At 33.4% G+C, this 15868-nt stretch overlaps 1 protein-coding gene across 1 annotated transcript; it reads right to left on the reverse strand.

Moving 5' to 3' along the window:
• Positions 1 to 2028: 2028 nt before the first annotated feature.
• On the reverse strand, positions 2029 to 15390 carry LOC128229187 (neuropeptide S receptor-like). The gene is made up of 3 exons (XM_052940914.1): positions 15138 to 15390; positions 9786 to 10295; positions 2029 to 3844 (listed from the first exon to the last, which is right to left on the reverse strand). Exons 2-3 carry the CDS (start codon positions 10290 to 10292, stop codon positions 3122 to 3124), a joined length of 1230 nt encoding a protein of 409 aa, XP_052796874.1. The 5' UTR covers positions 10293 to 10295; positions 15138 to 15390; the 3' UTR covers positions 2029 to 3121.
• Between the last annotated feature and the right edge of the window lie 478 nt (positions 15391 to 15868).

Raw genomic sequence — 15868 nt, forward strand, 5'->3', positions numbered from 1 at the left:
GATTATCGTTTCATCACTAATTGTATACAATACTCGAAACGCGAAATATTGTTACTATTTCCTCTAAAAAAAGACAAGGTCCATTTGCAATGGTAAAATAGATATTATTAAATTAAGTAACTGTCCTCTACTTTGATATAGGGTTTGATGCTTACTATCCCAACTTTCTCAATAATTTTTAAACATCTGGAAGTACACAACGGTTACTAGATTTGAGATTGAACAATGATCAGTTTTAATGCCGACTGTTTTGATGACCTTAAAGTGACCCTTTCATTTTCTCTAAAAATCCTATTGTCTATTACCTTCATTTTCGAATGCTAAATGATTTCATTGTGTTAGAGTTTTTTGACATTTGTGTGTTTTCAAATACTGTTCTTTTTTATTTTCAAGCATTCAGGAACTATTGTCTGATTTACTCAGAACGAATGACTTAACACGCTTTGTACACCTCTAATATGCTTCTGTTTATTTTTTGGCACTGTAAACGGATAAAGGCAGAGCACCCTCTCCCAGACAGATTTTTTAAAGAATATTTTAAGGACTCATTTTGGTATATTATTAAAGGTAAACTATTTCCAGAACGTCGCATAAATTTACATAAATCGGGAAGTCTATCCCAGGATTTTAAAATGAATTTATCTGAACATAGGTTCAGCACATGCCACAAATATACGCTTAAAGCATCTAATTGTTTTAAACAGCACTTGAGAAAAATAATGCAGACTGATTATCAGTTACACAGGGACATCGTAAGGCTTTAGTTACGGCATACATTTCTCCGAGTCTTCGGATCATAAAACAACCATCATATTGTCCACGCCTTTTCCCATTTCGATTCCATGAGTTGAAAAAAGGGCACCGTCTCCCAATTGTGACAGCATTTTTTAAATATTTGGAAGGACTCTTTTAGGTATATTATCAAAGCTTAACTATTTTCCAGAACGCCCCATTATTTAATATGCATCGGAAAGTCCATCCCAGGATTTTGAAATGAATTTATCTGAACATGCCACAATAATGGACTTAAAGCATCTTATTATTATGAACAGCACTTGAGGAAAATAACGTAGACGAATTATAAGTTACACAGAGACATCGTATAGTTACGGCATTCATTTCTTCTGATCATAAAACAGCCATCATATTGTCCACGCATTTCACCATTTCGATTCCATGAGTTGTAAAAATGGCACCGTCTTTCAGTGTGTGACAGGTTTATTTTGGAGACTAGTTTAAGGAGGCTCAGTTAGGTACATGTGTAAAGGTAAACTATCTTCTAGAACACATATTATTTCACATGCATCAGAAAGTCCCTCAAAAATCTTTGAAATGCATTTATCCGAATATATGTTCAGCACATGCCACAATAATAGACTCATTCGAATAAATCTGAAGAAAAGATATATAACTGTTTGAGGTAAATGACTTTAATTTTACATCAATCTTAATGATATAAACAGTTGAGGCCTTTAACGTAATAATTATACTTTTAATAGTATTAAAAAAATCAATCCATAACCAAATTTCAAATTTGTATCAAAAACAAAATCAAAGTCCGTATAAATCTAAACATGTTAAGAAATAATTCAATTTAAGGTAATATTTAGGAACACGAAGTCGCTAGACCAATGAAAAAGGTCAGGAACAATAAACAAATAATAAACATCTGTAAAAATAACATACGGTAATTGCAACAATTAGGAGTAATGCTATTCTTATTGACAAGGTGGCTTATTTATCTTACGTTGAATAAATTCCAATCTCGTATACTTTGTAAGTATGTTATTAAAGCCTTTTAGAAATCTGTACGATAAGCTGTCATTCATTGCACACCAGTAAATTAGGACGAGTATGTACATATGGAAAGGATAATTATCTTTTTATCCGATTTAACTAATTGAAAACGAGAGACACATCTAGTTTTATACTAGAATACTTAATGTTATGTGGTACTCTGTTACTGGAAACTTGTGACTTTGTGATTCTTGAAAAAAACAATACGAAGCACCTTTCCCACTGCTTGTTGGCGTTGTCAATATTGTACTGTCAATTGCGGTCCATATACCAAGATTTTGAGTGTAGAGTTTAGAGAATGATTTGATTGACAAATAGTGTTCTATGTATTCAATTATATCACTTGTACGATTTTGCATAGCCCTTATACAAGAGTGAAACTCCTTTGCACTGAACAGTACGTTCCGTCGAGATTTTGCATTGTTTTAATTTGCAACATTTCCGTTAAGAAATTGTAATATTAACATTTCCTTTATACTAAAACAAAGTAAATTTTTCATATATACTCGTTTAAGAAATCCGTCGATGTGTTGCAGTAATCATTTATGTGCTGTCTGAAATGCCTTTAATTGCCTTACATTAACCGGGTCTTGACATATTGAGGCGATAAATATATGCTTCGTGGATTGCCATCGGCTGTTATATAAGAATTTGCGCAAAATGTGGGAGTTAGGGTGATAACAAGTTATGCATTTGTAGCGGAAATGGGTAGGAGACTTCAAGTTAATATGAATCCAATAGACTGGATGCAGATTTTCGTGACAATACTATTTAATCGTTCAGTTCTGGAACAAATGTGTTTTATTATAAGCTTCAGGTAAATATAACTTCAATATAAGCATACAGTATGCACTCAAAAAAAGCTAAAGTTGGCTGGTGAAAAAGTTTTAATGATTTGCCAGACGTTCAACATCTTTACTATTACGTAGTACTATGTACAATTTTTGCCATATGGTAACGTGAATACTCTTTCAATAATATTGCACAAACAACAATTTATAATTTCAGACAGAACTGCAACATATATCATATACTGATATCACTAAAATATCAAACAGTAAATTATGTGCATTCTATATAATAAACATTGATTCTCTCAGTAAAACAGATTTGTCATTTGGATTTAAGCAACTTATCCAATAAAATTATCTGAAACTTTGATCTCCCGAGTAAAATGCTTATATGCATTACTGATATAAGTTTAACACTTGTAAAACTACAATCCTGATAGTTTTACTAACTAATTAAATCCACCTAATGGATTGTGTGTTCTTTTCACGGTACTTCAAAATCATAGTTATTTTTTCGCCGTATGGTAACGTGGTCAATGTCTTAGAATCTCCATTTCCACTTGACTCTCGTACGTACCTTGGCGATTCATGGGGACACACTGACTTTTGTTCCTGCACACGGAATGGTTGGCGTGTGGTCCAGTTGACCCCGTGGGACAGGAATGGAACCCGCGAAGTGGCGATTGCTTCTTGTTTGCACGACAAGCTTTGAGTTGCTTAAACCAGTTAGTGTTTATGTTGAATGCTAAAAACACGTAAGGGTTCGTGGCTGAATTACACGCCGCCATCCCTCCGAGTATGGCATACAGTTTTTTGGAAATGAGACAATAGTTACCGTATGACATTATCATCTCAACAACAAAATATGGCATGGAACAAATGATGAATGTCAATAGGATGACAAATGTCATTTTAAGTGTCTTTATTTTTGCTCTTGGCAGGGAATTTGAGTGCGTACTTTGTAAGTATATCTTTCCTTTCTCTTGTCGGTATTTGACACTGCTGTTTTGCAAAGCCTTTTTTGAAATTTTCATAAATATTCTCAAATAACAGATGACCAAAATGACAAAAGGGATAAAAAATACGACGAATGCTACCCAGGTCATCCAGATTTGGCGATGCCAGAGCGGTAAATTCCGAAAAATGTTTTCGCAACGGGTCTCGCCGTCCTCTTTTGCTACCGTGTGAAACACACCCGCCACCGGAAGCGAGAACAACGCAGCCAGACCCCAGCCAGTTCCAGCCATCTTCCAGATCTACAAAAAACAACAACAAAAAAACAACAACACAAGAACATTACAATGCGTTCATTTTCTAAACATTGGCAAATGTGATAGAAGCACGTTTTTATCGTACCCAAGAAAAAAGAAAGTGCTTTAGACCAGAACTTTGTAAATTTTTCTTTGGGATAACCATAAACCCCTGCCAATTTTTAAAACCAAATAAATTTCGGTTTGCTAGTCAAAAAGGCTACGCCCGTAAATACGCCCCCCTCTAACGGCAAATCCTGCTGTTTGATATATATTAAAAAAAGACAGAGTTCTTTAACGTACTTTGATTTTATAAAACTTAAATAACAAATAAACGGATATGAGCAATTTAATAAAAACGACACACAATACATAACCCTGTGTAAATAAATTTGCTAAACGGTTAGTAACAAAAGTGTTATATTTGAATGTTTTAGTATCTAGTAAATGACAAGGCCAACGTACAGGACGTTTTGAGAGACAGCCAGATATTGATTAATTTGTAAAAATACAACCGCTGATGTGCTGTCGGCAACAGTGAGGATATTCGCCACAACCGCAGACTGATTTGCATTAAATACCCTTAAGAAAGGATATTGCGTGTCTCTGAATAATTTGTTTCTCGGACATTTCAGACATTAAGACGTACAGGAAGGCACCTTGTAATACATTAACGTTTGAATATATCAGAAATAGTGGCTTTAAAGAACGATTTGGTTTAAAATGCATATACAAATGGTAATTTGGTTCCCTTTGCAGACAGTCTGAATATTGTTGCAGAAAGTTTGATGATTAAGCAAGTGGTCTGTTTTTATATAACATTGTTAAGTACTATAACGATTACACTTATTGAAACAGAATTTTGGTATGACATCAGTTCAAAACCAGACGTCTGCTTTCAAACAACCTAATTGAGACATATTAAAAGCACCACATACAACATGCCGGCACTGAATAAGAGTATAAAACACATTCGTTGGGAAATAAAATATGGTCATGCATTTCAAACATTAACAAGCAAGGGGCTTCGGATAACATTAAGACTAGTGCACTATGCTGTAATAAAAGCAAAAGGCCACAATTCTGTGAAAATGCTCCAATCGAACACTGCTGATGCAATCCATCATTAAGCTTATACATCTAATTTGTTTGATGTTTCATCCAGATCCGGCCAGTAGATTTGGAGAAAAATGTTATTAAGGCGCAGTCTATGGTTAACAACAAAGGATCATAACACTAAAGAAATACTCCGACCGACTTCTATTGACGGCATGTACCACAAGGGATGATATACCTCACACCAGAGATGTTTTATCTATAAATGGCCGTTTTTAGAGCTCGAAATATAAGCACTGTTTTTAACTAAATTGTTGCAACACAAATGGTCATAGCTCTGTGAAACGAACTCTGAGCAAAACCTTCCGACGGCATGCGCCACTATGTGTGATACAAACAACTTTCATCCGGCCAGGGAATTTTGGGATGAAGCACGGATACAACTGTGTCAACTGACATATGGATTGACTTATGGACGACCGAACGGACGGGCAAGCTGAATAAGGTTTACCCTTGCTGGTTTACGTAAATATCTTGAAAGGTTTTTAAGCTAAAATCAACTTTAAATTAGTCGGTCAAGGTGTAATACTCTTCATTTTTTTAAGCCACAGTTAGGGAATTGCGTCATTTTGACTCACAGATGTGTGCTAATTTTAAATTGAATATATTCACCATTCTAATTAGTTTTGGTTTTGACCAGTATTTGCATAATGACGATCCACATATTGCGACATCATTTCGTTTACAATACTTCGACTTTGTTTCTTGTTAGAAAAACAAACAATGTATAACCCGATAACCATATTACATTTAATTGTCTAAATAATCAATATTCATGCAAAAAACTACAGAAACGAGGTCAGTAGCAAACCTATAAGTTGCCATTGCAGCAAAGTCGCTTTTAGCCTCTCACCAAACAGGAGAATCTAGTTAATTTCATGAATATATTATTTTTATTGCTATAGTATATTGCCAATATATTTATATATAGAGAGAAATTCATATAGATTTTTATAACACCGAAATCATTACCTTTTCATATTATACCTTAATATCGATGGCATTCTTGTTATTGTTATACACACTCTCACAATATTTATATCAAACTTAGGATTGATTCATTAATAGAACTTATGTTATAATTGTCACATGCCATGCATTATTTCTATACATATTGTTGTGACGATGAGATTTTTATGCTTAAGTCGAATAAAATTTCTGTTCTATTCTGATAAAAGTCCCCTACTCCAGTATATTGCCGATAAAAATCTTCTTCGTCCGGTGCGACTCTTAATCCGGTAATACAGGTAAAAAACCCAGTGCGGATAGATCACCGAAAGTGCTTGGTCCAATATCATAAGTATGCGTCAGTAAATTCTCTATCTCATTTTACCACAGAACTATCTAGCATTATTCGAAATAATACATGTTTTACTCTTTAAAAAACGCACAGTTTCTAAATTCTGTTGATCAAAATATTTTGTAATTTTATATAGAATTCAGTTCTAGATCAAAAAAATTAAGTCGTGTCCAATTTCCTTTTTTTGTTATTATTTGAGTACAGTTGTTTTCTATTATCATTTTCTAAAGGACATTGGTGATTGTCAACAAAAAAACAAAGAGAACGCGCATTTCAAGCGTAAACCTATTGTTATTTTTACTAATGGCGTGCTGTAATGTAGAAAAAGAGATAAGCTTTAGACTGAGACCTAACTAAAGGATATTGTTGATATTGGGGCCCGGAGGTCAGATATACTTACGTAGCTTCTACGTCGCTGGAAAACGGATGTTAAGATACAGGCTTGATATATATATAGCTCATATGACTGTTCAGTGCAATATTCATGCAATAAACATATTTAAGCTCTAAAAGTTTGACTTTACCTTAGGAAATAGATGAACAAATGTTTACCAACTGAACATATTATTTGTTAAGCGTTTTAGTTTCTTTCTAGTTTCAATGTGTAGACATTACAGATACTACAATGTCTCCACAAGATCGTTCCATGTCAATACTGGATGATAGTACAATGTCGCCACAATATCGTTTTATGTAAATACTGGATGAAAACAGAAATGCAAAGTTCATGTTTTCTCTCATATTTGTAACGTAATCTTGAGAGATAAGAACATTATATGCCGGAACATTCTTTGTATTCAAACGAGAAGGTAAATACTATATTATAAATTTTATTGAAGTTGGTCCCTTGAACATTTCTCACTTACTACCATATTGTAAAATGTGTCAACCACAAATATATATGTGTTCTAATGTATACTCAATTTACCATAAAATAACAATTAACATTAGTCTTTTGAAAACATGACAAATTTCGCCGTAATAAAAACATTGTGACAGTATCTTTCTTCCATTCGGCAGCCGATTAAATCCCAGACCGCACATTCAAGATAAAAAGTTTATCTTTTTATGTAATTAATTTAATCTATAAGCTTATAACCTCGAACTACTTTTTAAAAGATTCGTTCATTGTTATGCTTGTTTACATAAATCCTGCAGCTAATCGGCCTTAAAGATGCAAAACTGATTTTTGAAATCTCATCTAAAATCTTCCATCGTGAATATGACTCAACTCTTGAACATCGAATATCGTTTTGGAAATGAAAAATCTATTTCCCCTTGAACAATATTCTACGTGAAGAATAACCAAGAACTTAGACGTCCATAGGTATCTTTCCCAGCCACATGTGCATTGTGGAAGCAAATTGTAATGATAATGCATCGTGCTAATTGTTAGTTTGTTATTCATACTCCATCACTGTTTTATATTATGGGTGAATACTTCATTTATTAGTCATAGTTAGATGACATGAAATAAAACCTTAATGAATAAGAATTGGAGAGTGAGCCAAGCCAACAAGCACTTCTTTATCAGTAATAATTAACTTCAGGTCATCTAAAATACTTAATATCTTATTGGCTGATAATTGCCGACGCGAAATCTGACGCAAGGAGTCTGTATCGGATGAGTGGCAGTAGGCAGACCTTTAAACGCCAGCGAAAGTTGATATCCTTAGTAATTAAGTTGAGTACTTAGTGATTGCATATCTGCAATTGCATTGGCTCAATAAATAGATTGTGTTCTAACAATGACTTATTCACGGTCGTATCTATTGCAGGTGTTCAGCGTGAAGCAATATGACACGTTACAAAAACCACCACATCACTTCCTTACATGCCAGGAAACATTCTATAGTATATAAATATGGAAAAAAGGGTTCAATTCATGCTACTGTATTTTTTTTTTCATTTCCATCGTAAAGCTAAAGCGCAAGTAGTCATGGATACACTCGGTCCTGGCTGCAGTGATGTATTTTGATGGTATTTTACTATTTTAATCGCAATGATGCTTTTAAAAAAAAGTAAGACTTCTTTTTCATAACATGAACATCTTTCTCGATTACTGTTCTATTATTCATGGATACTTAAATGAAATTAAATATCGCAGAAAATAATGCTAAAAGAGTTCCTTTTATAGCTTTTTCGCATTTTCCCTCCCCCATTCTCTAATTTAAATTCACAAGTGTCTTTCGATCAGGGAGACATAAGTCATGCCTGTTGCCAGAGAGATGTTAATGTGTGGTATTACCGTTAAAGCCACATCTCAAAATAAAGTGTATCCCCTTGACTATCGTAAAGAACGATCCCAGCTTCTTCAATAGTTTTTGTCAAAACACTTTGTCGTGTTGTTGTAATTTAAAAGGTTCGCTTGACTTTGTCTGCACATAACTCAATAAAACAACGATTAGATGCATTGTCACTTGTTTAACGGCATGTATTGTTTTGTTCATTTATTTCAATCTTTCATGTCTCTTTTACAACATTAAAAAGCTTTACGTTTTCCCGTCATTTTCCGCATTTTGGTTAAGACTTAATGCTATCAAAAGTATCAACTTCAATGCTTTGGAAACAGATGCCATTCTAAAAAAGCAGTACCAGCATTGCCATAAAGTAAATATATCAGCATTTACATGTTTGCTTTAAGCTAAGTCTATTTATCATTCATGACAATTTATAAATTAAAGGTTCAAAATACTATAACTTTGAAAGTATGAATCAAATTATACGATCTAGTTTACCTATTTATGAATCTGTTATCAATTTATACAATCATTTGTTTATTTAATATATTTTCAGATGAAGTAAAAAATTATTGAACTGTGTCCGTTTTCTGTACAGTAGTGTTTTATTCTAAACATACTATATCTGTTAAACACCTCGTTTAAAAGGACGTCGATTTACCATTTTCGGTAAGGTATGTATAATAAAAAAATAGCTGGTCTTGTTGCAGAAGTCCTTAAAGGTATTCAGACCGCGTGTTCATATAAAATATTAATATTTTTGTGCGAAAGCAAATCACTAATCTAGGTCAACATTGGTTAACATTCATATCATTCGATACCTAATGGCCAAATGATGTACTCACTGATATAGTATCAGGTTAATCCATTTATGTTAATCACTCTCCAAAGAAACAAACTATGGGTATGTTTGAACAAATTAGTGGGTATGCTTGAACAAACTAGTGGGTACATTGAACAAATTAGGGGGTAGATTTGAGAAGTGCAGGAATTAATCAAACAAAGTAAACATGTATTCATATCTGTATAATGGCCTATATACGTTTAGTTACATACATTCTTCATTGTTTTCTTCTTCTGTCTATCAAAATAAAAAACATTTCAATGTAGTTAGGCAAGGAGTATAAAATCACGAGAGGAATGAATTTGCATAATGCTCGCAGTTGTATGTACGGTTAATCTGAATATCATGATATGCCAATGAAACAAAATGTGAGGAAACTACCCTGTTAATTCGCAAATTTGCATACAAAATTACTGCGAACAACGACCCCAGGAGCAATAAACTTACCGAGAAAGCCTCTTTAAGTGGAGCCAGTATGGCCTGATGGCGATCGATGGCAATCACAACGACCATGTAATTACTCGCCATCATTGAGAAACTTTGGAGAAATTTTACAAGGCGGCACATAATGTCCCCAGCCCGCCAGTCGCGTTCCGCGTGCTCCCAGACAAGTTGAGGCACCATGGCCAACATGATGACGAGAAGATCAGCCACAGTCAGATGCAGGATGAACACGTTTACTCGGGAATAGTGCTTGAACTTTGGGAAGATACGCCGATTGCAACACATCCAAAGAATGACGAGAACACTGCCTATCAGGCACAGCACAATAGTAAGATAGAGTATCATCAGTCTATAGGTCCGGTCAAGTTCTATGTCATTCACAGAGCCACAGGGAGAGTTCTTGGCTGTGATGTTGTCATCTTCAGTGATGTTGAGCATTGGAATTGATGTATTTTCCGAGTATTTGTATTTGTATGTAAAATTCTCTTTAGCCAAACCTTCCTGCGCCATCGTCTGAAAAATAATTTAAAAAATCCTGTTATTCACAAAATGTTTCATTTAAAATTATGTTATTAAAGATGAATATATTCCGACAGAAAGGTCATCCGTTAGTAAACTATAATTCAAATGTAATAACAGTGCAGTTTCGATTTGTTTAAAACTCTTTCCTGGCAGCAGTCCGTTATAACTAGATTCACTTTTGTCAAATTCAATATAAATATCGAAGGAAAAATGCAAACATATCACTCTATAAACTTATACAACATATGAATTTATAGTAAAACAATTTGAACTGTAAACAACTATTGCCAAAACAAAAACTCGCGTAATGTATTGAACTTAAATCAACATCAGAGTAACTACCCTAGAACAGTTTGTTATAACAATATACTTCAATACTAATGAAAAATCATAACTAAATCATTATTGTCGCACTTTTTAGTAGGAAATGTTTTTAAATCGGTATATTACTATCAGCTCATTCAAATGAGTAAACTGTGTAAGATATAAAAACATATTTTAATTGATACTTTTTATACAATTGATGAAAATCGTTGATTTGTAAGGAGTATTAGAATAACCAAACAGCATTTTGTCGAACTGATATACACAAACACGTCCTACAAAACGTCTAAAATAATGGATAAAGTCACATGTCAAATTGTATTTAACCATTTGGCCTCAAGAGTATACCCTCAAACAATTGAAAAACCAACATATTAAAGTAAGTTTGTCGTTTAACCGGTTTTGTTGCTATGCAGGAGTTTACTGTATTTGAATTGCACATAAGTTATTGTGCAAAAACTTTGTGTAAAAGTTTCAATTGATATCAGTACCGCAACACATTTCTACTCTTCTATCTTGTGATATACGATGGTCCTTAATCGCTAAGACGACATGACACCAAGCAAAACTTTTAATGCAATATATAATGTTATACTACAACTATTTGCAATGAAAATCCTATCAACCAATATTAAAATCCCAACAACTTTAGGCGATAAAAATGAAATACATCTAGAAAGAATATCATTTGCGTCTGGATGTGAAGATGAAAACAGTATATACATTAATACATACTTGGCATTTGTTTTTGTTTACTGATCTTTTCGGCAAATTATAACATCAAGAACTCAATAACTATAAAGTGCAACGGATGGATAATCTACTAATTCGCCAGTTCTCATTCGAAATCTTATTCTAATTGTTTATACACAGATTGTAGCCCATTCTCACAGACACGGTTCTATATGCGAACTTAAAAAAATACACAAAAGAAAAATTATATTAACTTTATGTTCCGAGCCAGATTTTATGTAATACATAACGATGAGGGTAATTTTAATATAAATTACCATCAAATGAGAAGAATGAGAGACTGCAAATTGCTTACTTGTCTGCAAGCCATACTGTCTAGATGTACTTAACGACAAATTATTCTATAGAGTACAATTACATAAGACTTCATTATTGCTTAAACATTTCCGGTAAATCATGTTATACGGTGTGTGGGATAAAAAGTTTTAACATCACACGATTTATTCGATAAACAGGGGCGGCACCAAGATTTAATGTTACAGGTGGTGAAACCTTTTGACTTGCGCCCCTGTATTGGCAAGGGGATTTTGGGTTCTCCAAATTTGTTTAGCAATTTCTAGTCAAAAAGGAAATTACTTTTTTTCTCCTATATTGAAATAAAAAGTTAACTTGGACGGGGGGGGGGGGGGGGGGGGCAACTGAAGCCCGTTTGTGATGTTTTGTATCTACGTTATTAATTGTAATTAATATAAAAAGTAAATTTGGAGGATTAAGGGGGGGGGGGGGGGTGCTACAGGTGCACCCCCATCTAGTACTATTTTTTTTGTAATCAGCTAATTGTACACTTTGTTATTGTGCACTATTGAGCATTATCACATTCTATATATTGTTTCCATTCACGTATTTTTCAGTATTACACATGTCTAATATAACAATATCACTCCGCATTTTTGTAAACAATTTAATTGGAAACAAGAAATGCTTTATTGGTAATGTGCCATCTGGGACAGTTCTCAATGTAATTAATATCCTTATACTTAGATATGTATCAGTGATAACATTTAATCTCTTGGCCAGTTATGTTTACAGTCAAAACAAAACACTCAGATTCTACTCATGTTCTTAGTTAGATTATTGATTACGATCCCAGGTCATACGCTAATTTCTCGATCTCCTTTTATGATAAAGATTTGATTATTAAACTGTTAATGTTTCTTTTCAAACATGAAATGTCGTCATGAAATATTATGACACCTTATAACCGGGCGTGACGTCACCAATTTCAAGTAATCATATTTTGTTGAAAACATAGTGTTCATGCTGTTTCGTTCTGAATATCATCTCAGTGTTCTTTTTTGACAAACGGAAGTAAAACGATATAGGATATACATTAGGTTTCTACTACTTCGGGTATTACATTTCTGTTATTCATGAAATGCGGGAAATGGCATTGCTTCGTCAGTTTGTTATATTCGACTCCTCATCAGCGCAGGCAAAACAGGTAAGTATCCTTTGGTATCTCTTACCGAAAAAAGCATGTCATAAAAATAATCTGACACAATTTTATTTAACTTTTACAGGAAGCATGTTAGTAAGCTCGTTGAATAAAGGGGAAGGTCACGCATGAATACTTTCCATTCAGTTTGGAGGTAAACACTTTCGCGAGAGTGAAACTGACATGCTTTGCTACATGTTAAGCTGAGCAAATTATACAGGGGTACTATTTTGTGAGAGACTACAATGTTCGGTTAAGTGTAAACGTCTGATTTCGTCTGGCAACGCAAACCACGCGGTGTTCACACATAACAGAGGGATATGATATTTCCTTCATGGTTTCTTACCAGAGGAGAATATGTTCAAAGCCGTGTTCATGCCCATCATTGTATTATAGCTTGTGACATTTATAGAGAAAAACCGCACAACGAGGTATTCTTAGTTGGTCGGAATTGTATGATTTAGATGGAACAAACTTCATTTTCTGATCAGGGCCTTCATCAGCAGTCTTAAGTCTTCATTACTAGTACCTTTCTATTGAATTAATCAGCTTACTTGAAATTGGCAGAATAATAACGTGATGACACCGTTGAATTAAAGATAATTGTAATTCTTATTTCAGGCTTTTTATAAGTATGCCTACTGTGTCTGGTCTGCAATTTGGCTTTATTTAGAGAAAATTGTGTTTTATCAATGATTACTTGACAATCATTATGACATATGTAGTGATTAATAACAATTTAGCACGGATTAAATACAACCAATTTATTGAAGAAATGACATGTTTTGTAGATCTAAATCAAGAGATTAAATTAAACTTGGGCAAAAATGGTACTTGGTTTGAAATTTTAACTATTTATTAAGTTTGCAGTCATATTCTGTCATTATCCGCAATTTGTGAAATGTGTAAAGTACTCAGAACATACGCCATATTTGTGATTCTTTTCTTGGAATAATTTTACTCAACCTTTTTTTTTAGAAAATACAATAGAAGAGCGCTCCTATTATCTATTATATAACAAACTAAAATTAAGAAAATGCCAAATAAGCTGTCCACGCAAGTTACACTTAGATGGGAAAATTATACTAGAAAACAGAAATTGAAAATAAAAATATAATTTTCTGTGTTTCGCCCGCTCGATCCAACTTATCTAAACAAATCAAATGGTATGACAATATCATCTTACCATTCATTTCAATAATCAATTTTAATATCATATAAAGCATCCAACTGTTTTATGGATTAATATCAAGAGTTTTTTCGCAAATCGCGTCAAATAAGAAGACTGTCCAAACTTTAGCAGTAAATATATTGGTCTTGTTACGCTGACTTTTATACTGCATAAAAATTATGCCTTTTAGACTGCATTTTTGGTCCATATTGTAGTATGCTGATATTTTGATCAGTGCCAATTTAAAAATCTTTGGTTTGATACATTGTAGTCCGTTACCCCTTATATGACTATATGATGTAACTTGTGTGTTCCTTTTTTACTTAGTAGTTAATGTTCTCGAACTCGCCGGTGCTATATTTCTCATGTATATAAAACTTATTTCAATATTTGCAGTATAAAATGTATACTATAATTATCCTTAATTTACACTCTTGAAGTTACTAGCCATTTTATGGTTGCATGTCAACAAGCGGAAACGTGCGCGTATGAACTGGGCATACAACAAAAATGTTGTGTTGTTACTCGTTATAAACTATATAACCAATTCAAATAAAACGAAACCAATATTAAATGAAATTGACTAGACAGTTCCCAAACGTTCTAAAATACATATCGAAAAATATATCGAAATAAAAATAGCATTTCGCTATGCTATTTTTTGTAGATGATATAGGACCGCAAATGAGTCAAACTCCTGACGCAGAATAAAATTTACAAAGACCGTAAAAAAGTTACCGTTGATTTGTTAGCCTTCAGGTGAGTTATCTGGTGCGCGACTACATATGTGTCAACAGTGTCACTGTATTCTATTCTTTCTCATTTAAACTATGTTCCGCATTTGCTTCAAAAACGCAATATAATTAGATAGGAAATTGATGTAGATAAAATTAATTAGCTCCAATTTAAAGACAGGTTTTATTCATTAGTCATTAATTATTTGTTGTTTTTCTTTGGTATGTATGCTTTTTATAAAACGTCTAACTTAAAATAACAATTTGATTCATTTGATTATACGTTCTAAAATACCTAAGACACATAATTAAATGTTATTGATAAATACAATTATAATAAAAATACATAAGTCAAAAACAAACATTGGTAAACAAGAAATTAATATAAATCGTTGGCAAACTTATGTTTTACAAACCGTTAGTATTTTGTATCGTTATATCCAGAATGCAGAAACTGATATCCGAAAGTTATTTCTCACTGTAAACAGCAACCGAATAGAAACTCTTTCTTGAGGTATTGTTAAAATTTTCCGATTACATTATTGATACCCACATATCCCAGGGGATGACATCATGTCCAAGCTCTTCCCTAACTTGTTAAAAATGGCAAAGCCAATTAAACTTTTATTAAATCACAATCTCGTACTTCACATTTTATAAATGTAAAATTGAGACAGGCCACAGATACTGCCTTGTTGAAGACCAACATCACAGCAAGAGACTTGCTATGCTCTGTCACTCGGGAACGCCAAACGGAAAACCGCTTTGCCTTCGGTCTGTATTACTCTATCAAGTTAGATAATGAATGCTTTGCCAACCAATCGGAAGATTTTGATCGATTGTTTTGTTCCAGACATTGAATGTTCTACTGATCAAATTGCATATCACATTCTAACAAACAATTATGAGCTGAATAGCGATGACGAGATTAGCGTATATTTATCGTTTGTTTTAATCTCATAGTAAAACATTTTCCGAGCGGTCTTTACATATACATAGAATCTTTGTCCGCTGCAGGCCTGTTTCGATAAAGATGTTAGTCGTAAGGGGAAGTAATTTTAGTGCGTATCAACCTTTACATAATTGTGTGAAATAGATGATATTCGTAGCGTATCTACAGATTTAAGACTTGTAAGTTACGACTAAA

This window comes from Mya arenaria, chromosome 3, assembly GCF_026914265.1.
Source record: "Mya arenaria isolate MELC-2E11 chromosome 3, ASM2691426v1".
Taxonomy (NCBI): Eukaryota; Metazoa; Mollusca; class Bivalvia; order Myida; family Myidae; genus Mya; species Mya arenaria.